Genomic DNA, 23,400 nt, shown 5'->3' on the forward strand with positions numbered 1-23,400 from the left:
GTGATTAGTGCATTCCAGTGACACAAACGTACAGTTTCCAGCCAACGGCAAGCTGCAATTGACCAATTGTGTACAATAAACTGACTTTCTGCTTCACAACCAATATTGGCCTTCAATTGAAGCTGCTTCCGCTCCGCCACTCTGCCATTGGACTCTTGATAGTCGTCTCCCCACGCTGCTGCTGGGGGGACTTTTTAACCTAGGCCTGTGTATGGCCTTCAATTGAAGCTGCTTCTGCTCCGCCACTCTGCCATTGGACTCTTGATAGTCGTCTCCCCACGCTGCTGCTGGGGGGACTTTTTAACCTAGGCCTGTGTATGGCCTTCAATTTAAGCTGCTTACGCTTCGCCACTCTGCCATGGGCCCCTGTACCGCCTCCTCATGCTGCTGCCAGGTCCAGAGTGTGTCATGGGTCCCTGTACGGCCTCCCATTGCTGCTGTCTCCATCGCCACACTCTGCCATGTGCCACTTTCAGGTCTCCTCACACTGCTGGTGGGTTCCATTTTGTCATAGGGTGCTGGCAGATTACGGGCCTCCCATTGGTGCTGCCAGGCCCGTAATCTGTCATGGGCCCCTGTACCGCCTCCTCATGCTGCTGCCAGGTCCAGAGTGTGCCATGGGTCCCTGTACGGCCTCCCATTGCTGCTGTCTCCATCGCCACACTCTGCCATGTGCCACTTTCAGGTCTCCTCACACTGCTGGTGGGTTCCATTTTGTCATAGGGTGCTGTATGGCCTCCCATTGCTGCTGCCTCCACCGCCACACTGTGGCTCCACACTCTGGTTTTGGCCCCATGACTGCCCAAATGAGTGAAGTGTGCGGTGATTCTAAGATCGACGGCACTCATCTGCATGTCATACTGACTGACAGTATTATTTCTCTTCCCCAGCAGACTCCAAGGGCATTTAAATTAAAGGTACAGTGTTCTGCACTAATATAAAGGCTCTCTGAAGCCTAGAAACCCTTTTAATAAGTTAAATTCGCAGCAAATAAATTTGCATCGAATCGAATTTATTCCGCAAATTCGGCGAATCAGCCGAATCGAATTTTTGAATAATTCGCTCATCTCTAATTATAAACTCTGAAGGTTTTCAAACAGACCTGTGAAAACTTGCTGCTCTCCTGCAGTGGCCACAGCTGAACACCTTGAGAGGGCTGCAAAGTTTTTTGAGATTTTCCAATTACTAAAGGCATTTCATCAAAGGGTTTGCCTCTATAGAAGCACCTCTTATGGCTATGACCAAGAAGGGGGTAAATTTTAAAGTATGCTCCTCTGACACAGTGCCAGCTTTCTGGCAACTGAAGGAAAGGTTTAGCAAGGATCCAATTCTTCAATATCAAAATCTAGACCTCCAGTATATTCTTAAAGTTGAGGCATCTGAAGTAGGGGCTGGTGCAATGCTGTTTTAAAATCAGGTAGAGTTCACTCAGTAGCATTTTTCTCAAATAAATTTTCTCCTGCTGAAGTCAACTATGATGTCTGGAATAGAAAGCTATTGCCTATTAAACTTGCGCTGTCTGAATGGAAGCATCTCCTGAAGGGAACTCAAAAGCCTTTTACCATACTGACAGACCATGAAAATAAATAAAATAAAAATCTGTTGTATCTTCAAACAGCTAAATGTTTGAATTCATGTCAAGTTTTATGGGCTTCTTTTCTTTTCATGTTTCCATTTTATCCACTCCTATGTTCCAGGACACAAGAACAATAAAGCTGATGCTCTGTCTAGACAGTTTGAAGTATCCAAAGTAGTTCAGCCCACTGAACAGTGCATAATTATACCACAAAGGATCATTGCACAAATCTCCACAACCCTTCTACAACAATTACAGGAAGCCCAGAATCGTATTCCCCCAGATCTGAAAGTGTTGCCAGGACATCTGTAGCCCCTAGCCTCAGGAAGGCTGTACTTCTTTGGGCACATGATGGAGTATTGTCTGGTCATCCTGGAATCACTATCACCCTAAAGACTTTGAAGCATCATGTTTGGTGGCCAGGTATGAAAAAAGATGTTACAAATTATGTGGCCGCCTGTCCAACATGTGCCCATAATAAAGTTCCACTCACCATACCTCGACAGTCTTGGACCAATTTGATCATGGAATCTATCACCGATCTACCCCAATTATTATTATTATACAGTATTTATAAAGCGCCAACAGTTCACTCAGCGCTGTACATTACAATGGGGGACAGAACATGCGACAGTACAGTAACAATACAATGCGATACATGAGGAGGGCCCTGCTCTTTCGAGCTTACAATCTAGGAGGGAGGGGATAGTGGTACAGGAGGAGATAGCTGTGGGGGATGGAGTGGTAGGAAGAGTGGAGGAGGTCGGCAAATAAGCAGGGGGTGGGGTAGGCTTCCCTGAAGAGGTGGGTTTTCAGGGTACGCCTAAAGGAGAGGAGAGTAGGTGATAGTCTGATGGGTTGGGGCAGGGAGTTCCAGAGGATGGGTGACACCCTGGAGAAGTCCTGGAGGCCGACATGGGAGGAGGAGACCAGGGTACTAGAGAGAAGGAGGTCTTGTGAGGAGCGGAGTGTGCGTGTTGGGTGGTGCTTGGATATTAGGTCGGTGATGTAATTTGGGGCAGTATGGTGGACAACTTTGTACGTCAGTGTTAGTATTTTTAATTTGATCCGTTGCGCAATTGGAAGCCAGTGGAGGGATTGGCAGAGGGGGGTGGCGGAAACAGAGCAGTTGGTAAGGTCTGGCTGCCGTATTCAGGATCGACTGAAGTGGGGATAGCATGTGGCGAAGCAGGCCAGTGAGGAGGGAGTTGCAGTAGTCGAGTTGTGATATGATGAGGGAGTGGATGAGCTGTTTAGTGGTTTCTGGGGTTAGGAACGTGCGGATTTTGGTGATGTTGCGGAAGTGGAGTCTGCATGAGTTTGTTAATGATTAGACTTGGGGCTGGAAGGATAGGTTGGAGTCCAGAATGACACCAAGTACTCTGGCCTGCGGGGTGGGCCTGATAGTGGCATTGTTGGACTTCATGGAGAAGTCAATGGCGGGTGGTGTGCGGGCTGGAGGGAAGACTAGGAGCTCGGTTTTGGAGAGGTTCAGTTTAAGGAAGTGGAGCGACATCCAGTCTGATATGTCGTTCAGTAGGTTTGTGATTCGGGGGGAGACTGAGAGGGTGAGGCGAGGGGTTGAGAGATAGATTTGTGTGTCATCGGCATAGAGGTGGTAGTTGAAGCCATGAGAGTGTATGAGTTGGCCAAGGGAGGAGGTGTAGATGGAGAAGAGAAGGGGCCCGAGGACGGAGCCTTGAGGGACCCCAACAGAGAGGGTGCGTGAGGGGGAGGTGGTAGCATTATAAGTAACGCTGAAAGAGCGTTGTGATAGGTAGGATGAGAGCCAGGAGAGAGCAGAATCTCTGAGGCCGAGGGAGTGTTGTTTTTTGAGGAGGAGGGGGTGGTCGACTGTGTTGAAGGTCGTGGAGAGGTCAAGGAGTAGGAGCACTGGATAGTGGCCATTAGCTTTGGCGGTTAGAAGGTCGTTGGAGAGTTTGAGTAAGGCAGTTTCGGTGGAGTGTAGGGGACGGAAGCTGGACTGTAGGGGATCAAGGAGGTTGTTGTCATTGAGGTGAGAGCTTAGGTGAGTGTAGACTAAGCGCTAGAGGAGTTTGGATGTGAATGGGAGCAGGGAGATGGGTCTGAGGTTGTTCGGGTCATTGGGGTCCAGGGAGGGCTTTTTAAGTATGGGGGTGATGTGTGCATGCTTCAGAGGGGAGGGGAATGTGCCAGAAGAGAGGGAGAGATTAAAGATGTGGGGGAGGGAGCGTAGGATGGAGGGGGAGGGAGGTCGAAGGAGTTGTTAGGGGATAGGGTTGAGGGGACAGGTGGTGAGGCGGGCATCAGAGAAGACCTTGGAGACCTCCTCGATGGTAGTAAGGTCAAAGGTGTGGAGTGTTGAGGGGGGCTTCAGTGTGAGGAATGTTGGGTGGGGTAGAGGTCAGAGCAGTGGTGGGGCCGTGGGAGAGGGGTGATGAGGGGGTAGCTGTGTGAGAGGGGACGGGGTTGGAGGGAGTTTGAGCAGTAACAAAGTCTCTGCGGATTGTGTCGAGGGAGAGGGGTGATGAGGGGGTAGTTGTGTGAGAGGGGACGGGTTTGGAGGGAGTGTGAGCTGCGGCGATGTCCTTGCGAATTGTGGAAATCTTGATTGGCATTCTCAAGGGCGGTGAGTGAGGTGCTGTGTGGAGGTGGGGGCAGAGAGAGTAGAGAGTTAAAGGTGGAGAAGAGTCGGCGAGGATTGGAGGAGAGGGTTTTGATGAGGGTCAGGAAGTAGGCTTGCTTGGCGGCATGGAGGGAGGAGATGTAGGTGTGGAAGGCAGATTTCTAGCCGGTGAATGCTTGTTGGGATCTGGTTTTGCACAACAGTCGCTCCAGGGCACGACTGTGTCATTTGAGAGTTTTGGTATGATCAGTCTGCCAGGGCTGAAGCAGTCGGGGTCTGGTGTTTCGTGTGGTTAAAGGCGCTAGTGATTCAAGGGCTGTTGACAGCGTGTTGTTATAAGCAGTCATAGCCAGGTCAGGGCAGGACAGGGGGAGGATGCTGTCATGGAGCTGATCAGCTGCAGAGTGGAGCGGGGCAGGGTTCAGGTTGCGGAGGTTATGGCTGGTGGTAGTATGACATTTGGAGGGGTAGGCGTTAGAGGATGAGGAGATAGAAATCTGCTGGTATGACTGTAAAATGGGTCATAGTGGATCACTTTTCTAAAATGTCCCACTTTGTCCCACTTCCTGGACTACCAACAGCCAAAGCACCGTCTTCTCTCTTTTTAACTCATATTGTAAGACATCATTGGATTCCTACCAGTATTGTGTCTGACAGGGGTTCCCAGTTCATTTCCTGATTCTGGAGACCATTATGTAAGAGGCTGGGGGTAACAGTGTCTCTCTCTACCTTACACAAGCCACAAACTGATGGACAATCCAAACGCATGAACCAGAACCTTGAGCCCTACCTTCAACACTACATCAACTTGTTACATTTCAATCGGACTGAGTATTTGCCATTGGCTGAATATGCCATCAACTCCCCTTGGCACAGAGCCCTTCATAACATGCACTTTTATGCAGCTCTAGGCTACCACCCACATACTTCCCACACTGCAACCTTTTTCCAGTGTACTATCAGCAGATCAACGAATAAAAAAAATATTGCTACAATGGAGAAAAATTAGCTTTCTTTTACAAAAGACAGCAGGCAAATATAGGAATTTTTTCTGATAGACCTTTGCATGTATGCATTAGGAGACACTTTGGTTGTCTGCTAAGTAATTGAGACTGAAGCAACCTTCTACCAAGTTGTGGCCTTGATTTATTGGTCCCTAAAGGATTGCTTCCAAGTTGGACAAGTCTCCTATTGCCTTAAATTGCCCCCTTCTCTTTAGATACATCCAGTTTTCCATGTTTCCCTTCTCAAGAAGGCATCCTTTAATAATTACTTCAGGACACAACAGCCACCTCCTCCTGTTCGCATTGATGGGAAGCACAAGTATGAAGTGTCTAAGATCCTGCATTCTGGAAGGCAGGACTGTGGTATACAATATCTTGTTAACTGGAAGGGATATCTTGTGACTGATAGTTCTTGGGTTCCTGCCAAAGACTTGTATGCTCCTGCTCTCATTCGAGACTTTCATGCTGCTTTCCCCACTAAACCCCCTAGGCCCCCTGGAGAGATTAATTGGGGGGGGGGGGTTCTGTCATGTGTCTGGGTGGCTTTGGATCTGGATTTTTATGGTTCTGGTGCTGCAGCTCTATTAACTCTGCCACAGTAGGATCTGAGTCTCTGCACATGTACTCTGCTTAGTGCTTTGGCCCCTTGGACTCTTTAGCTCCACCTGCCTTCCAGCTGTAATAAATCTGCAATCAGCTCAGGCTTTATATAGCAGGACTTCAGATGCCCTGTGCCTGTTTGTGTGGATTTGTTTCCTGGGTGTCTGCAGGTCTTGTGAACTACTGAACTATTGGATTTGGACTTTTGTCTGATTACTTGGCTACACTTCCACTTAATGTTTCTGCTTTTCTCTGCCAGACTGTTCATGACCTCTCCCTAACCTTGACTATTCTTCCAGATTCTGATTTTGTGCCTTTCTGCCAGATTTGTTGGTGACCCAGCCTTGCTGACTATGAATTCATCTCAGCCTTCAGCATAAGCTCCAGTTCGGACTCTACCTTGCAATAGGCACCTTACACAGTGGGGCCCAACATGTGATCTTGCACACGGGCCCACTGATTTCATGAAATACCCCTGAGTAAATAGTTTTGATAATGAATATGGTGGAAACGATGACCATGAAAAAGATAATGATGATAAAGGTTGTAATATCGAACTGATGGTCATGATTGTCCTAAAGGCGATTGCTAGAGGTGAGTGGATTGGTTTGTTTAGTCTGTTGTATGTACTCTTAGAGAGAATGAAGAATAATTGATGAGATAGGGCTAATGAGCTAATGCAGATATACTTGTCTTAGAATCCCCCCATGGTGTCCCAGAGAATATTTTGGATTGTCTCTCAGGAGTGCTCAGACAGCCTAGTTTGGTGCACAATAAATATTTGGAATTAGGGTTAGTCCTGTTGTTAATTGGTAGGAGAGTGTGAAAAGATCTGTATGTGAAAGTCACTCTTAGACATATGCAATTAATTTTGTCCCAAATCTTAATTCGGAAGAAATTTTGGTTATTCTCTCTGAATGACAATAGTAACAAATTTCAACAAATCTTAAATGACAGTTACATGACAATGAATCAAACAAAGCTAATTTGTTTCATTCAGATATTTGAAGCACTTGAATGAAACAAATTATTCAGATTCATTTCTAACAGCTAGTTGTTAAGAAGTTGTTAAGGAGTGTACCGGCAAACCAGCTGCCACGTCCTTAACAACCAATGACTCATCTGCTGTCAGAACACAGCTAATCCCATTTAGGGATACAGCCAGATGACAGATAAACATAAGGGGTGGAAGCTACCTGGAGATGTCACTGATTGACTCCTCTCCATGTCTAACTGTCATTGGGTGAGTGTCGTTATGGGGATGGGGTCATGTTTATCTGTTATTTGGGAATGACATTTGCCCAATGACAAGTTGACATGGGAACAGGGCCACCTGGTAAGAGAACTTTGGGGCAGGTGGCTCCCCCTCAAAGCACCTTGTCACAAGGGGCTCTTCCCCACAACCCATGCCCGGTGTTTGTGGGGGCCTGTGGGTGGGGGCCCTATTGGAATCTGGAAGCCCCCTTTAATAGGAGGGCCCCCAGTTCCTGCCAACCCATATGAATGGGTAGGGGTACGTGGTACCCCTACTCATTCATCAAAAAAAGTGAAAGCTAGTAAAAACACAAACATCATTTTTGACAAGTCCTTACAAAAACACAATCCACATAAAAAAAAGCATGCCAAGTGCGACTGGCCCATCCAGGTGTTACTTTTATGATGTCCCTGCCCCCATGTCTACCTTTCAACAGGAGGACAAGGTCCATTGGGGAGGAGCTCTCCTGCCCCAAAGGACCCCCCCCATGTTGAGGGCATGTGGCCTGGTAAAGTTAAGGAAGGAGGGCCTCACTCGCCCCCCCCCCTTTCCTGACCTACCAGCTGCATGCTTGGATAAGTTTTTAGCTTGATTTTTGGGGAGGACCCCATGCCATTTTTTTAAATATTTTGGAGTGGGAATTGCTCTTAAAATCCATACCAGACCCTAAGGGCCTGGTAAGGATTGGGGGACCCCTTTGCTGTTTGCTAAAAAGAATTTTTTAAACCTGTATTAGTTTTGTTTACATTCTGCTGGCAGTGGGGGCAATGTAATCAATTATTAAGGCGAGGCAGATGGCTTGCCGGCCTGCTCCTTAACAACCAGTTATTCTTAAAATAGAATATGGTTTGGTCTAATGCTAATCCTTCCGAAAATTGGTCGATCAATTTTCAATCGATTTGAATGCGAATCCTTCTGAAAATTTGGAATTCATACGTACACGAATAAAATAAACAAGCCTAAATGAATTTTGAAAACAAATCAATGAAATTAAATTACTAACATAATGAATCTATCCAAAACAAAACTAATTTTTACATTCTGTACATGTCTAGTCCCTCTATTATACTAAAGCAGCAACCTCGCTTCAGTTCTGTTCTTTTACATTTGTACATAACAGTCCTCAAAGTGTTGCTATACTTTTTATCCTCAAGCTTAAAAATGATATCTTTACCATGTTGTTTATGTTTGATGTTTTTTCAGGTGGAAATAAATAAAGTGTGTTATTTCATTTTGTCATTACAGATAAGTACAACATCATCTGCTGATATTCTAAGTGATGAAATGAGATATCCATCTTTTTTTCGTACCATTCCTAGAGACTATTACCAAACCAAAGCAATCATGGATCTTATCAAAGCATTTGAGTGGAACTGGATTGGAATCATTGCCAGTGATGGTGAATATGGACGTTCCAATCTTGATTTACTGAGCTCCCTCTTTTTAGATAATGGAGTATGTAAAGCCTTTGTGAGGACTGTTCCCTCCTTTGTGAAACATCCATCCCTGCAGAATAGCTTAAATAATGTCATAAGTGATCTCAAAACTAGTACAGCCAAGGTGGTAATACTCTTTGCAAAGAGTGCTATTGTGGCTGAACTATTTAGAATAGCCATTCATCAGAATATATCCAGAACTTGGATTGCAAGTGAGAGTTGGATCAACTCCAACTTAGTAGCAAGTATAGAAGATATTGCAAAGGTGGGCACAATATTTGGATTCACATTTAAAAGTGGTTTAATTCCTGGAATAGAAGATTATCTTAAAAACCTTTTTTCCTCCAATGACATAGCCACAAATGAAATTCTTGATGAATATAAAATGTTGAGATATGGATGCCCAGAAGACTATAGAGAATATCTAAAGTGTTTGAACTCAACGTCTGACAACTGTCCTGTTCCTGCTTCAGTGATACACAAATCCCCATTAGCCTGCAATGTGACTGACGTCTCTCTGCAAAATGATGATTATTTAGAACAGTATAAAGAAGTAGCATATTCTACAGCCCTGGCTGTTACAGCCATAGCTCAAGCACTGAAAAAAATAATGTGCAAAGACGGAACTTGTGACAAGGATCTCCAAGTATCACCACGCAAGGTTAGTAAATAAAAAAGGACCTGAACTAAACTCTAAAGATCAAGCCCATTGGTCTTGAAAAGAAGATTACATTACATTACATTGTCTCTGTGCCCCTTTTTCATCAACCACTAATTAGTAGACAGTCTGGATCCTAATGGGTTCCAAAGGAAATGACAGAAGAAACAAGGAATTGTGATGCAAGATACTACACTTCCTGTAATATACTGTAACTTCCCTGATAAAGAAAGTATCACATTACTTTATTTGGCCTGACCTGATAAAAGGGAAATTCCATCGTCTCCCCTATACACTTACTGGCCAAAAGCTGAGGTAACAAGATTAATACGTCAGTGGATTTATTTGCCCTGAATCTGCTACAGAGCTGTGTGCAGTGGCCGTGACTATTCAATCAGCTGTAGCCCATAAACCTGGAAGGAAGACCGGGTGAAGATGGAAGCCTCTGCAGTGGTGACAGTGTGTCGCTGGAGGGCTTAGTTCTAAGGTCAATCTTTCATAATGTGCTAGTATGGGATGCATACTAGCATATTATATTTCCGTTCAACAGGAAACTTTTTTTTTTTTAATAAGTTTACTACCAATTTAGCACCCATAATTGTGGGTTTGTCATGAAGTAGACTAGCGTACCTTCAAATTATATTAGATGATACCTCTACAGATGCAGCAGAAATTGTCTGCTGATTTTTATCTTCCTGTAGGTTTACACAAACATGACCTTCACAGATATGTACAGTGGGGCAAAAAGGTATTTAGTCAGCCACCAATTGTGCAAGTTCTCCCACTGTTGAGAGAGGCCTGTAATTGGCATCATAGGTAGACCTCAACTATGAGAGACAAAATGAGAAAACAAATCCAGACAATCACATTGGCTGATTTGGAAAGAATTTATTTGCAAATTATGGTGGAAAATAAGTATTTGGTCACCTACAAACAAGCAAGATTTCTGGCTCTCACAGACCTGTACCTTCTTCTTTAAGAGGCTACTCTGTCCTGCACTCATTACCTGTATCAATGGCACCTGTTTGAACTTGTTATCAGTATAAAAGACACCTGTCCACAACCTCAAACAGTCACACTCCAAACTCCACTATGGTGAAGACCAAAGAGCTGTCGAACGTCACCAGAAACAAAATTGTAGACCTGCACCAGGCTGGGAAGACTGAATCTGCAATAGGCAAGCAGCTTGGTGTGAACAAATCAACTGTGGGAGCAATAATTAGAAAATGGAAGACATACAAGACCACTGATAATCTCCCTTGATCTGGGGCTCCACGCAAGATCTCACCCCGTGGGGTCAAAATGATCACAAGAACGGTGTGCAAAAATCCCAGGACCACATGGGGGGACCTAGTGAATGACCTGCAGAGAGCTGGGACCAAAGTAACAAAGGCTACCATCAGTAACACACTACGCCGCCAGGGACTCAGATCCTGCAGTGCCAGACGTGTCCCCCTGCTTTAGCCAGTATATGTCCGGGGCCCATCTGAAGTTTGCTAGAGAGCGTTTGGATGATCTAGAAGAGGATTGGGAGAATGTCATATGGTCAGATGAAACCAAAATAGAACTGTTTGGTAGAAACACAACTCGTCGTGTTTGGAGGAGAGAGAATGCTGAGTTGCATCCAAAGAACACCATACCTACTGTGAAGCATGGGGGTGGCAACATCATGCTTTGGGGCTGTTTCTCCGCAAAGGGACCAGGACGACTAATCCATGTACAAGACAGAATGAATAGGGCCATGTATCGTGAGATTTTGAGTGCAAACCTCCTTCCATCAGCAAGGGCATTGAAGATGAAACGTGGCTGGGTCTTCCAACATGACAATGATCCCAAACATACCGCCCGGGCAACGAAGGAGTGGCTTCGTAAGAAGCATTTCAAGTTCCTGGAGTGGCCTAGCCAGTTTCCAGATCTCAACCCCATAGAAAACCTTTGGAGGGAGTTGAAAGTCCGTGTTGCCCAGCGACAGCCCCAAAACATCACTGCTCTAGAGGAGATCTGCATGGAGGAATGGGCCAACATACCAGCAACAGCTGTGTGCCAACCTTGTGAAGACTTACAGGAAACGTTTGACCTCTGTCATTGCCAATAAAGGATATATAACAAAGTATTGAGATGAACTTTTGATATTGACCAAATACTTATTTTCCACCATAATTTGCAAATAAATTCTTTCCAAATCAGCCAATGTGATTGTCTGGATATGTTTTCTCATTTTGTCTCTCATAGTTGAGGTCTACCTATGATGCCAATTACAGGCCTCTCTCATCTTTTTAAGTGGGAGAACTTGCACAATTGGTGGCTGACTAAATACTTTTTTGCCCCACTGTATTATCCAACACTGTTTCAAATGATGAAACATCTTTCTGACATTGTTCTGAGACTGCCTTCAGCTGACGTTCACATTAACATGCAGCATTCCCAGGACAATGTTCAAGGTACTCAAAATTACTTTATTGCAGATGCACAGATACAGAGGAATAAAGTAATGTATTGTGAAATCATTTATAGATAATGGTCACTTAAAACCCAGATCCAAAGAAATAAAAAAATAAGTTCACTACAACCCCACCCCAGTTGAAAAATAAATGTCCCAAAGCAATGCCCACCCTTTCCACACTTTTGCACTGCTCTCTCCATTCTCCTCCATTCCAAACCACTGCTCCTCTCCCAAGTTGATTGACTCTCAACATCATACAACCCACATCCTATGGTGGGGTGGGGGCAGATGCATCACCAAGCAACCCTGGGCTCACAGGTAAATGTTGCATGTCATTGTGTGGCACCATTTTCTGCATCATAGAGGACCACCCACCTCAGAGCTACAATCTAGCTACAATCAACTTAAGCATTTTTAAAAGGCAAGAAGGCATTTGTTTTAGATGTGGTGGGATGATGTGGGGTTTTCATTTGTTTTGGAAATGTTTGATTTTTATTTTATGCTGATAGTGCTTTTATAGGCTTAAGATACTTAAAGCCCAGCATCCGCTTGTTACTGACCATCTGTTTGTGGAGTTGCCTTTCGTTTGCAGTACAACTCTTTGTTGTTTGAAAGAAATAAAAACTGCAAGAACAGTGTGTGCCTAAACTAGCCTTTCTTAACCAGGGTGCCTTCAGGCAAAATGCCCAAAAATTGTATGCAAGCCAGCAGGTGGATCAATCCTGCCTTTTAGTACACAAAGCCACAGGTTTTCATTGTGCACTTTTATGACCTTCTAGCTGCCTGCATCCTAACAACCAATGACATCATCAGTCGATAAGGAGGACGATGGGTGTATGCACATCATCCTTGTTTGCTCCTCTCTGTCAGCACTGAGCTCACATTAGCAGAGTGAGGGAGCAAATCAGAAAGACACACTGGAATACTAGTCGGCACCAGTGTGCAAAGGTGTATTTGCTTTTGAAGAATAAATCAAATCTAATGTTGGGTGTACCGGATGTGTGTAGCATAGTTTTATACATTTTAGAATGGGGCGCCTTGAGATTGTGCAGAATTTTAAAGGGTGCCTTAAGATTATCCATGGTTTTAATGGGTGCCTAGACTGGAAGAAGGTTGAGAAACACTGGCCTAAACCATCTCACATTATATCATTTACATTCACTGCACATTCACTGCAACCCCACCCCATCCCTCTAAATAAAATAAAAGTTAGACACACAACCATAAGGCCTATTATCTTTGATTATTTGTCCTGCTGCTAGGCAATTTTGCACTGCTGTGTCCTCTGCAGTATCGCAATTCTGTTCTGGACCACCACATACATCTTTAAAGCATCCTGCAAGCATGTTATTTAAATGATTTGTGTATTTTCTATGTTGTCTTTGAAGCCTCATGAAAAAAACCCATCCCTGCTGTATGGTATTAAAAAAAACATATTTGCAATTTTACATGCCCCATATGGCAGTGCTTAACTTCCGATGCATTTTTGACAGTACTTTGCCTATTATTCATAAAAATAACCAGAATTTAAAGTATAGCTGAATGCAAACCATTTTTAGCTTTGGGTGGAGTGAAGAAGGATTAGAACATGTTAGGTTTTTATCACTCTCTGTACCCCCATTAGCAAGAGTCTATGTGTCCTGTTTGCAGTTATCACTGAGCCCGAAAATGAATGAAAATCCCAAATGTTGGGTTGTCACCAGAACAAAAACAGAGGGGAAATCTTCCAATGGGGAGTTTGGCGACCCTGATAACAACCAAAAAACCCATCACTTTTAGGCCCCTTTCACACGGGAGTTCAGTTTTTTTTGTCAGTTCAGCTATGTTTTTGCCAAGAAATAACAGATCAATTTGCATCAGCTTTTCATCAGTTTATGTCAGTTTACATCCGTTTTTCATATGTTTTTTTTTATCAGTTTACATCCAGTTTTCATAATTTTTTACATCCGTTTTTCAGATGTTTAAATCCATTTTCATTTGTTTACATCCGTTTTTATCCGTTTACATCTGGTTTTGTCCATTTACATCCGTTTTTGTCTGTTTACATCAGTTTTTCATCCATTCTGTTTTTTTTAACAGAAGACAAATGGGGTTTTCTTCCATTCAAAAAAAGAATGTTAACGGATGCGGACATTAACTGATGTAAACAGAAGATACGTTTACATCCACTAGTCCATAGAATTACATGGGTATAAGGAACACCCATGTGAAATGGGCCTTAGGGAATTTCTGTTGTGGCTATGGAACAGAGAAAAAAAAGTAAATCTCTCCAATAGAACACAGATGACAAAAAAAAAACAACTGGCAGGAGTTATAAATCTTCCTTACACTATCCAGAATAAAAAAAATGAGTTTAGTCTTTAGTTTTACATCAACAACAGAATTCTTCTCCATAGACTTTAGTGGGATTTGCCAATAAGTTTAGGTTAACTGAATTAGAAACAGGATTCACTGAACTCTTGGCAAATCACCCTCGAGGAAGATTATCCCATTCCAATTTGTAGGAAAAAAATCAGGTGTGCCTAATGCATAATAAGGGGTTTATATACTAAAGTGCAAACTCAGGCTCACTTCTGCATAGAAACCAATCAGCTTTCAGGTTTCATTGCCAAAGCTGAAATTTTTATGCAGAAATGAGCTTGATTTCTGCACTCTCCAGCTTGTCGGTGTTATTTAAAAAAGGCTTGTCATTATCATTTTTATTTTCCAGCTTCTCGCAGAAATAAAGAAAAACAACTTTACCTACAACGGTGAATCCTTTCACTTTAATTCATTTGGGGAAGTTTTACGCAGCTATAATTTGTTTAATTGGCAATTCACAAATAAATCTGTTAACATGATGATTGTGGGGCAGTACGATACCGTCAGTCAAAATCTAAGCATAAACCAAAGTCTTCTTTTCTGGAACAATGTCAACGGCTCGGTATGTAACATATAATACATATTTCACATAAAGTTTCCAGGTCAATTGTATTATAATATAGATTTATTTAGCTGAATAAAGTTTTCAGGCAAGTGCAATGGTTATGATATATGATAAGAGATAAAAGCTTTAAGGTATAGCTCAACTTTGGGCAAATTAAAAAAATATAATCCCCCAGAAGGTGACAAAAAAAGAACAAAAGCATCTCTGGCTGCAATTAGAGATGAGCAAAGTATTCAAAAATTCGATTCGGCTGATTCGGCGAATTCGAGGAATAAATTCGATTCGAGGCGAATATATTCGCTGCGAATTTAACTTATAAAAAGGGTGTTTCTAGGCTTCAGAGAGCCTTTATATTAGTGCAGAACACTGTACCTTTAATTTAAATGCCCTTGGAGTCTGCTGGGGAAGAGAAATAATACTGTCAGTCAGTATGACATGCAGATGAGTGCCGTCGATCTTAGAAACACCACACACTTCACTCATTTGGGCAGTCACGGGGCCAAAACCAGAGTGTGGAGCCACAGTGTGGCGGTGGAGGCAGCAGCAATGGGAGGCCATACAGCACCCTATGACAAAATGGAACCCACCAGCAGTGTGAGGAGACCTGAAAGTGGCACATGGCAGAGTGTGGCGATGGAGACAGCAGCAATGGGAGGCCGTACAGGGACCCATGAGACACTCTGGACCTGGCAGCAGCATGAGGAGGCGGTACAGGGGCCCATGACAGATTACGGGCCTGGCAGCAGCATGAGGAGTCGGTACGGGGGCCCATGGCAGATTACGGGCCTGGCAGCAGCAATGGGAGGCCCGTAATCTGCCAGCACCCTATAACAAAATGGAACCCACCAGCAGTGTGAGGAGACCTGAAAGTGGCACATGGCAGAGTGTGGCGATGGAGAAAGCAGCAATGGGAGGCCGTACAGGGACCCATGAGACACTCTGGACCTGGCAGCAGCATGAGGAGGCGGTACAGGGGCCCATGACAGATTACGGGCCTGGCAGCAGCATGAGGAGTCGGTACGGGGGCCCATGGCAGATTACGGGCCTGGCAGCAGCAATGGGAGGCCCGTAATCTGCCAGCACCCTATGACAAAATGGAACCTACCAGCAGTGTGAGGAGACCTGAAAGTGGCACATGGCAGAGTGTGGCGATGGAGACAGCAGCAATGGGAGGCCGTACAGGGACCCATGAGACACTCTGGACCTGGCAGCAGCATGAGGAGGCGGTGCAGGGGCCCAAGACAGATTACAGGCCTGGCAGCAGCATGAGGAGTCGGTACGGGGGCCCATGGCAAATTACGGGCCTGGCAGCAGCAATGGGAGGCCCGTAATCTGCCAGCACCCTATGACAAAATGGAACCCACCAGCAGTGTGAGGAGACCTGAAAGTGGCACATGGCAGAGTGTGGCGATGGAGACAGCAGCAATGGGAGGCCGTACAGGGACCCATGAGACACTCTGGACCTGGCAGCAGCATGAGGAGGCGGTACGGGGGCCCATGGCAGATTACGGGCCTGGCAGCAGCAATGGGAGGCCCGTAATCTGCCAGCACCCTATGACAAAATGGAACCCACCAGCAGTGTGAGGAGACCTGAAAGTGGCACATGGCAGAGTGTGGCGATGGAGACAGCAGCAATGGGAGGCCGTACACGGACCCATGAGACACTCTGGACCTGGTAGCAGCATGAGGAGGCGGTACGGGGGCCCATGGCAGATTACGGGCCTGGCAGCAGCAATGGGAGGCCCGTAATCTGCCAGCACCCTATGACAAAATGGAACCCACCAGCAGTGTGAGGAGACCTGAAAGTGGCACATGGCAGAGTGTGGCGATGGAGACAGCAGCAATGGGAGGCCGTACACGGACCCATGAGACACTCTGGACCTGGCAGCAGCATGAGGAGGCGGTACGGGGGCCCATGGCAGATTACGGGCCTGGAAGCAGCAATGGGAGGCCCGTAATCTGCCAGCATCCTATGACAAAATGGAACCCACCAGCAGTGTGAGGAGACCTGAAAGTGGCACATGGCAGAGTGTGGCGATGGAGACAGAAACAATGGGAGGCCGTACAGGGACCCATGAGACACTCTGGACCTGGTAGCAGCATGAGGAGGCGGTACGGGGGCCCATGGCAGATTACGGGCCTGGCAGCAGCAATGGGAGGCCCGTAATCTGCCAGCACCCTATGACAAAATGGAACCCACCAGCAGTGTGAGGAGACTTGAAAGTGGCACATGGCAGAGTGTGGCGATGGAGACAGCAGCAATGGGAGGCCGTACAGGGACCCATGAGACACTCTGGACCTGGCAGCAGCAAGAGGAGGCGGTACAGGGGCCCATGGCAGAGTGGCGAAGCGTAAGCAGCTTAAATTGAAGGCCATACAGAGGCCTATGTTAAAAATAATAACATGTTTGGGAAATGATTCATGGCGGATTTAGTCAGTTGTGTCAGGAACTGGTGGTTTGAAATCCAGACTAATCCACGCCTGATTCATTTTCACAAACGTGAGTCTCTCCACACTTTGGGTGGACAGTCGTGTCCTCCGCGGAGTTACAATACCTCCTGCCGCACTAAACACGCGCTCTGATGCCACGCTACTGGCCGAGCATGACAGCCTTTCAAGGGCAAATTCAGCTAGTTGGGGCCAAAGGTCAATTTTCGTTGCCCAGTAGTCAAGGGGATTGTCTACCTCGGTTGGCAGGGTGCTGTCCAAGTAGGCCCAAGCCTGTTGTTTGAGGTCCTGCTCCAGGTCCACCTGATGCTGCTGCTGCTGCGGCTGGTTAGTAGTTTCCTCACTGCGCTGGTGAAGAAAGCTACTCATCATCGACTGCAGACTGAGGCAGCCGCTGCTGGTGGAGCTGCCACTGCTCCTACCACCCCACCCCTCCCATGCTGCCATGGCAGCGGAACGCGAGCGCACAGGGCCCACAGTGTCTGAGGATGGACGTTGGCGCAGAAAGGCAGAGACCAACTGACTACATAGGTGGTTTTTATAGTACGTTATTTTGGCCTCCCTCTCAGCAGGTGTGAAAAAGGCCACCATTTTTGAACGGTAGTGAGGGTCCAACAAGGTGGACAGCCAAAAGTCATCCCTCTGTCTGAAGGTTATTATTTGGCTGTCGCTACGCAAGCAACCGAGCATGCTATGGGCCATTTGTGCCAAGGAATGCGAGGGACTCCCTGCCTCCATCTCCACAGCATACTGCCACGGTGCGTCTGGGTCCTCTGTCTCCTCCTCCTCCTCTACCAGATGCTCCTGCTCCTCCACTCCTGTCCGCTGAGTGGAAAAACCACCCATTTCACTCAATGATTCCTGAGCACCAATGTCCTCCTCTACCTCCTCCTCTTCTTCTTGTCCTGCCCCCACAGGGGTCATGTGGCTTTGAGATCTGTGCGCCACGTCTACCGCACCCTGACCAGCCATTGTTAACAGCATTTGTTCCAGGACGTGCAAGAGAGGAATGACGTCGTTCATCCCATAGTCCTGCCGACTCACGAATAGCGTGGCCTCCTCAAAGGGCCTGAGCAAGCAGCAGGTGTCTTGCATGAGCTGCCAAAGGCTGACATCTAAGTTACACAGGGGAGTACCTTTATCCGCTTGTAACATCAGGAAATCTGTGATGGCCTTTCGCTGTTCGTAAAGGCGGTCTAACATATGTAGGGTTGAATTCCACCTTGTTGCAACGTCACAGCATGAGGAGTCGGTACGGGGGCCCATGGCAGATTACGGGCCTGGCAGCAGCAATGGGAGGCCCGTAATCTGCCAGCACCCTATGACAAAATGGAACCCACCAGCAGTGTGAGGAGACCTGAAAGTGGCACATGGCAGAGTGTGGCGATGGAGACAGCAGCAATGGGAGGCCGTACAGGGACCCATGACAGATTACGGGCCTGGCAGCAGCATGAGGAGGCGGTACAGGGGCCCATGACAGATTACGGGCCTGGCAGCAGCAATGGGAGGCCCGTAATCTGCCAGCACCCTATGACAAAATGGAACCCACCAGCAGTGTGAGGAGACCTGAAAGTGGCACATGGCAGAGTGTGGCGATGGAGACAGCAGCAATGGGAGGCCGTACAGGGACCCATGACAGATTACGGGCCTGGCAGCAGCATGAGGAGGCGGTACAGGGGCCCATGACAGATTACGGGCCTGGCAGCAGCAATGGGAGGCCCGTAATCTGCCAGCACCCTATGACAAAATGGAACCCACCAGCAGTGTGAGGAGACCTGAAAGTGGCACATGGCAGAGTGTGGCGATGGAGACATGGGCCCCCTGGCCACGCTTGACTTTCTGGCCACATAGTCGACATACGGCTACGTTTACTTCCTTGGGCGGCTTGACGAAAAATTGCCACACCGCCGAGTAGGAAACTTTGCCCCCGCTACTCCTCACTGGCTGACTGCTACTTCCTCCGTGCACACCGGCACCACTACTGGCCGTGGTGGTAGGCTGCAGTGGAGCTGGTGCTCTACTCCGTGGCCGTTTGCCTCCACTGACACTGCTGCGACCCTGCTGCCTCCTGGGCAACCCACCGACTGTTTTGCTCGCTGCCAAGCTGGCACCCTCTTCTCCTGATGATGCGGAAGCAATAGCCTGATGACGACGAGGCTGCAAAGTGCGATCAGCCTCATCATCATCAATTAGGGTCTCCGCCTCACTACTAGCCCCCTCGGCTGCGTGTGGGTCAAGAGACAGACCTGTCTCTAGACCGGCTACCGAGCCACTCTCCTCGCCAGTACTTCTTCGTCTGGCTGCTGAAGAGGCGGATGTCTCCCCCCGTTCCTGATCGCCCTCTGTTAGCTCTTCCTCACTGTACAGTGGGGCTGAGCCCACAGCATGCGATACTTCGCTTGGTGAAGGAACACGAAAGGACAGGGGCAGGTAGAGGACACGTGATTTCAGTGGGCTTGCTCCCGGGCCATGCCAACTAACGGTTGTGTCTGACGTACCCACCGACCGTTGGCTGTAGGTGTCAGAGGTGACCTGTGAAGAGGAAGACGACCGAGCCAACCAATCGATGACGGCAGGGTTGTCGGTGGAGACACGACCGCTGGATGACACAGGGAGCACTGGCCTCTGGCTGCGACTAGTGCTGCCTCGACCCCTTCCTCTGCTGCCACGTCTGCTCGCTCCTGAAACATTGCCTCCTCTGCCACTCCTCTGCGTGTTGTCTGACATACTCTTTAATTCAACGATTCTGTGTCCCTGAGTAACGATTCTGTGTCCCTGAGTAACAATTCTGTGTCCCTGAGTAACGATTCGGTGTCCCTGAGTAACAATTCGGTGTCCCTGAGTAACAATTCTGTGTCCCTCAGTAACGATTCTGTGTCCCTGAGTAACAATTCTGTGTCCCTGAGTAACAACTCTGTGTCCCTGAGTAACAATTCTGTGTCCCTCATTAACAATTCTGTGTCCCTCAGTAACAATTCCGTTTCCCTCAGTAACAATTCTGTGTCTGTCCCTGAGTAACAGTTCTGTGTCCCTGAGTAACAATTCTGTGTCCCTGAGTAACAATTCTGTGTCCCTGAGTAACGATTCTGTGTCCCTGAGTAACAATTCTGTGTCCCTGAGTAACAATTCTGTGTCCCTCAGTAACAATTCTGTGTCTGTCCCTGAGTAACAATTCTGTGTCCCTCAGTAACAATTCTGTGTCCCTCAGTAACAATTCTGTTTCTGTCCCTGAGTAACAGTTCTGTGTCCCTGAGTAACAATTCTGTGTCCCTGAGTAACAGTTCTGTGTCCCTGAGTAACAATTCTGTGTCCCTCAGTAACAATTCTGTGTCCCTCAGTAACAATTCTGTGACTGCCCTGAGTAACAATTCTGTGTCTGTCCCTGAGTAACAGTTCTGTGTCCCTGAGTAACAGTTCTGTGTCCCTGAGTAACAATTCTGTCTCCCTGAGTAACAGTTCTGTGTCCCTGAGTAACAATTCTGTGTCCCTGAGTAACAATTCTGTGTCCCTCAGTAACAATTCTGTGTCCCTCAGTAACAATTCTGTGTCTGCCCCTGAGTAACAATTCTGTGTCCCTCAGTAACAATTCTGTGTCCCTCAGTAACAATTCTGTGTCTGTCCCTGAGTAACAGTTCTGTGTCCCTGAGTAACAATTCTGTGTCCCTGAGTAACAGTTCTGTGTCCCTGAGTAACAATTCTGTGTCCCTGAGTAACAATTCTGTGTCCCTGAGTAACAATTCTGTGTCCCTCAGTAACAATTCTGTGTCTGTCCCTGAGTAACAATTCTGTGTCCCTCAGTAACAATTCTGTGTCCCTCAGTAACAATTCTGTGTCCCTCAGTAACAATTCTGTGACTGCCCTGAGTAACAATTCTGTGTCCCTGAGTAACAGTTCTGTGTCCCTGAGTAACAATTCTGTGTCCCTGAGTAACAGTTCTGTGTCCCTGAGTAACAATTCTGTGTCCCTGAGTAACAATTCTGTGTCCCTCAGTAACAATTCTGTGTCCCTCAGTATCAATTCTGTGTCTGTCCCTGAGTAACAATTCTGTGTCTCTCAGTAACAATTCTGTGTCCCTCAGTAACAATTCGGTGTCTGTCCCTGAGTAACAATTCTGTGTCCCTCAGTAACAATTCTGTGTCCCTCAGTAACAATTCTGTGTCTGTCCCTGAGTAACAATTCTGTGTCCCTGAGTAACAGTTCTGTGTCCCTGAGTAACAATTCTGTGTCCCTGAGTAACAGTTCTGTGTCCCTGAGTAACAATTCTGTGTCCCTGAGTAACAATTCTGTGTCCCTGAGTAACAATTCTGTGTCCCTCAGTAACAATTCTGTGTCCCTCAGTAACAATTCTGTGTCTGTCCCTGAGTAACAATTCTGTGTCCCTCAGTAACAATTCTGTGTCCCTCAGTAACAATTCTGTGTCCCTCAGTAACAATTCTGTGTCTGTCCCTGAGTAACAATTCTGTGTCCCTGAGTAACAATTCTGTGTCCCTGAGTAACAGTTCTGTGTCCCTGAGTAACAATTCTGTGTCCCTGAGTAACAATTCTGTGTCCCTGAGTAACAATTCTGTGTCCCTCAGTAACAATTCTGTGTCTCTCAGTAACAATTCTGTGTCCCTCAGTAACAATTCTGTGTCTGTCCCTGAGTAACAATTCTGTGTCCCTCAGTAACAATTCTGTGTCCCTCAGTAACAATTCTGTGTCTGTCCCTGAGTAACAATTCTGTGTCCCTGAGTAACAGTTCTGTGTCCCTGAGTAACAATTCTGTGTCCCTGAGTAACAGTTCTGTGTCCCAGAGTAACAATTCTGTGTCCCTGAGTAACAATTCTGTGTCCCTGAGTAACAATTCTGTGTCCCTCAGTAACAATTCTGTGTCCCTCAGTAACAATTCTGTGTCCCTCAGTAACAATTCTGTGTCTGTCCCTGAGTAACAATTCTGTGTCCCTCAGTAACAATTCTGTGTCCCTCAGTAACAATTCTGTGTCTGTCCCTGAGTAACAATTCTGTGTCCCTGAGTAACAGTTATGTGTCCCTGAGTAACAATTCTGTGTCCCTGAGTAACAGTTCTGTGTCCCTGAGTAACAATTCTGTGTCCCTGAGTAACAATTCTGTTTCCCTCAGTAACAATTCTGTGTCTGTCCCTGAGTAACAATCCTGTGTCCCTCAGTAACAATTCTGTGTCCCTCAGTAACAATTCTGTGTCCCTCAGTAACAATTCTGTGTCTGTCCCTGAGTAACAATTCTGTGTCCCTGAGTAACAGTTCTGTGTCCCTGAGTAACAATTCTGTGTCCCTGAGTAACAGTTCTGTGTCCCTGAGTAACAATTCTGTGTCCCTGAGTAACAATTCTGTGTCCCTCAGTAACAATTCTGTGTCCCTCAGTAACAATTCTGTGTCTGTCCCTGAGTAACAATTCTGTGTCCCTCAGTAACAATTCTGTGTCCCTCAGTAACAATTCTGTGTCTGTCCCTGAGTAACAATTCTGTGTCCCTGAGTAACAGTTCTGTGTCCCTGAGTAACATTTCTGTGTCCCTGAGTAACAATTCTGTGTCCCTCAGTAACAATTCTGTGTCCCTCAGTAACAATTCTGCGTCCCTCAGTAACATTTCTGTGTCTGTCCCTGAGTAACAATTCTGTTTTCCTGAGTAACAGTTCTGTGTCCCTGAGTAACAATTCTGTGTCCCTGAGTAACAATTCTGTGTCCCTAAGTAACGATTCTGTGGCCCTAAAGTCTCTTTGGCCCTAACTCTGTCCCTAATACAGAGTGGTCTGTCTCTCTTGAATGACCGGAGGCTAATGGAGAATTCTAAGATGGCCGCAATTTATAGCTCGACCATTACACAGTGCTGGCTGGCTGGCTGCTGATTGGCTAATGCGATCACATGTCATGAATGAATGCATTATGGGTCAGCGCGCCTTGTCTGCGCGCCTTCCCAGAGATCCCCGCTCCGTCGCCACACATGTCGCCGCCATTTTTGGAAAATTTCGATTCGCGCAACCGAAGTCTGCTAATTTTCGGATTCGGCGCAAATCAAATTTTTCCTAATCTTCTAAACAAATTCCACTTCGCCAAGTTCGATTCGCTCATCTCTAGCTGCAATACTCACCTCTTCTGCTCTGCATAATTTCTTTTAGGGTCAGTTAACACCACATGTGTTTCAGTGTGCTTTTTTTCTGCATCCAAAACACACAGAAAGTAGATTACATGGTTGTCAATGTTATAGTTCAAGTAAGTACAAGGCATCGTGGACCTGCCCTCTAAGGGCATGTCATCACATTGCTCTTCATTGGGTGTCAACTTTATCCTGAAACGAAACTCCAGACAAAAACGTGTATCTTCATTTTTGAAAGAATGGGTTTGAGGTGATTGTAGCCATATTAGTGCATTTGTGACAGAAACAATTAAGTACTGTCCATGATACTTTTTTTATCTGCACTAATATATAATTT

At 46.3% G+C, this 23,400-nt stretch overlaps 1 protein-coding gene across 1 annotated transcript in view; it reads left to right on the plus strand.

Annotated features, from left to right (window-relative positions):
* The window catches only part of LOC149455713 (G protein-coupled receptor family C group 6 member A-like), a 77,752-nt gene that overhangs the window by 35,690 nt on the left and 18,662 nt on the right, over window positions 1-23,400 (plus strand). Inside the window, exons 3-4 of the mRNA XM_089686101.1 lie at window positions 8,289-9,140; window positions 14,291-14,503. Of these exons, the coding sequence (XP_089542227.1) occupies window positions 8,289-9,140; window positions 14,291-14,503 (1,065 nt within the window). The remainder of the gene's footprint in view (window positions 1-8,288; window positions 9,141-14,290; window positions 14,504-23,400) is intronic.

This window comes from Staurois parvus, unplaced genomic scaffold, assembly GCF_062004578.1.
Source record: "Staurois parvus isolate SC_StPar_1 unplaced genomic scaffold, SC_StPar_1.0 ptg000390l, whole genome shotgun sequence".
In the NCBI taxonomy this organism is placed as follows: Eukaryota; Metazoa; Chordata; class Amphibia; order Anura; family Ranidae; genus Staurois; species Staurois parvus.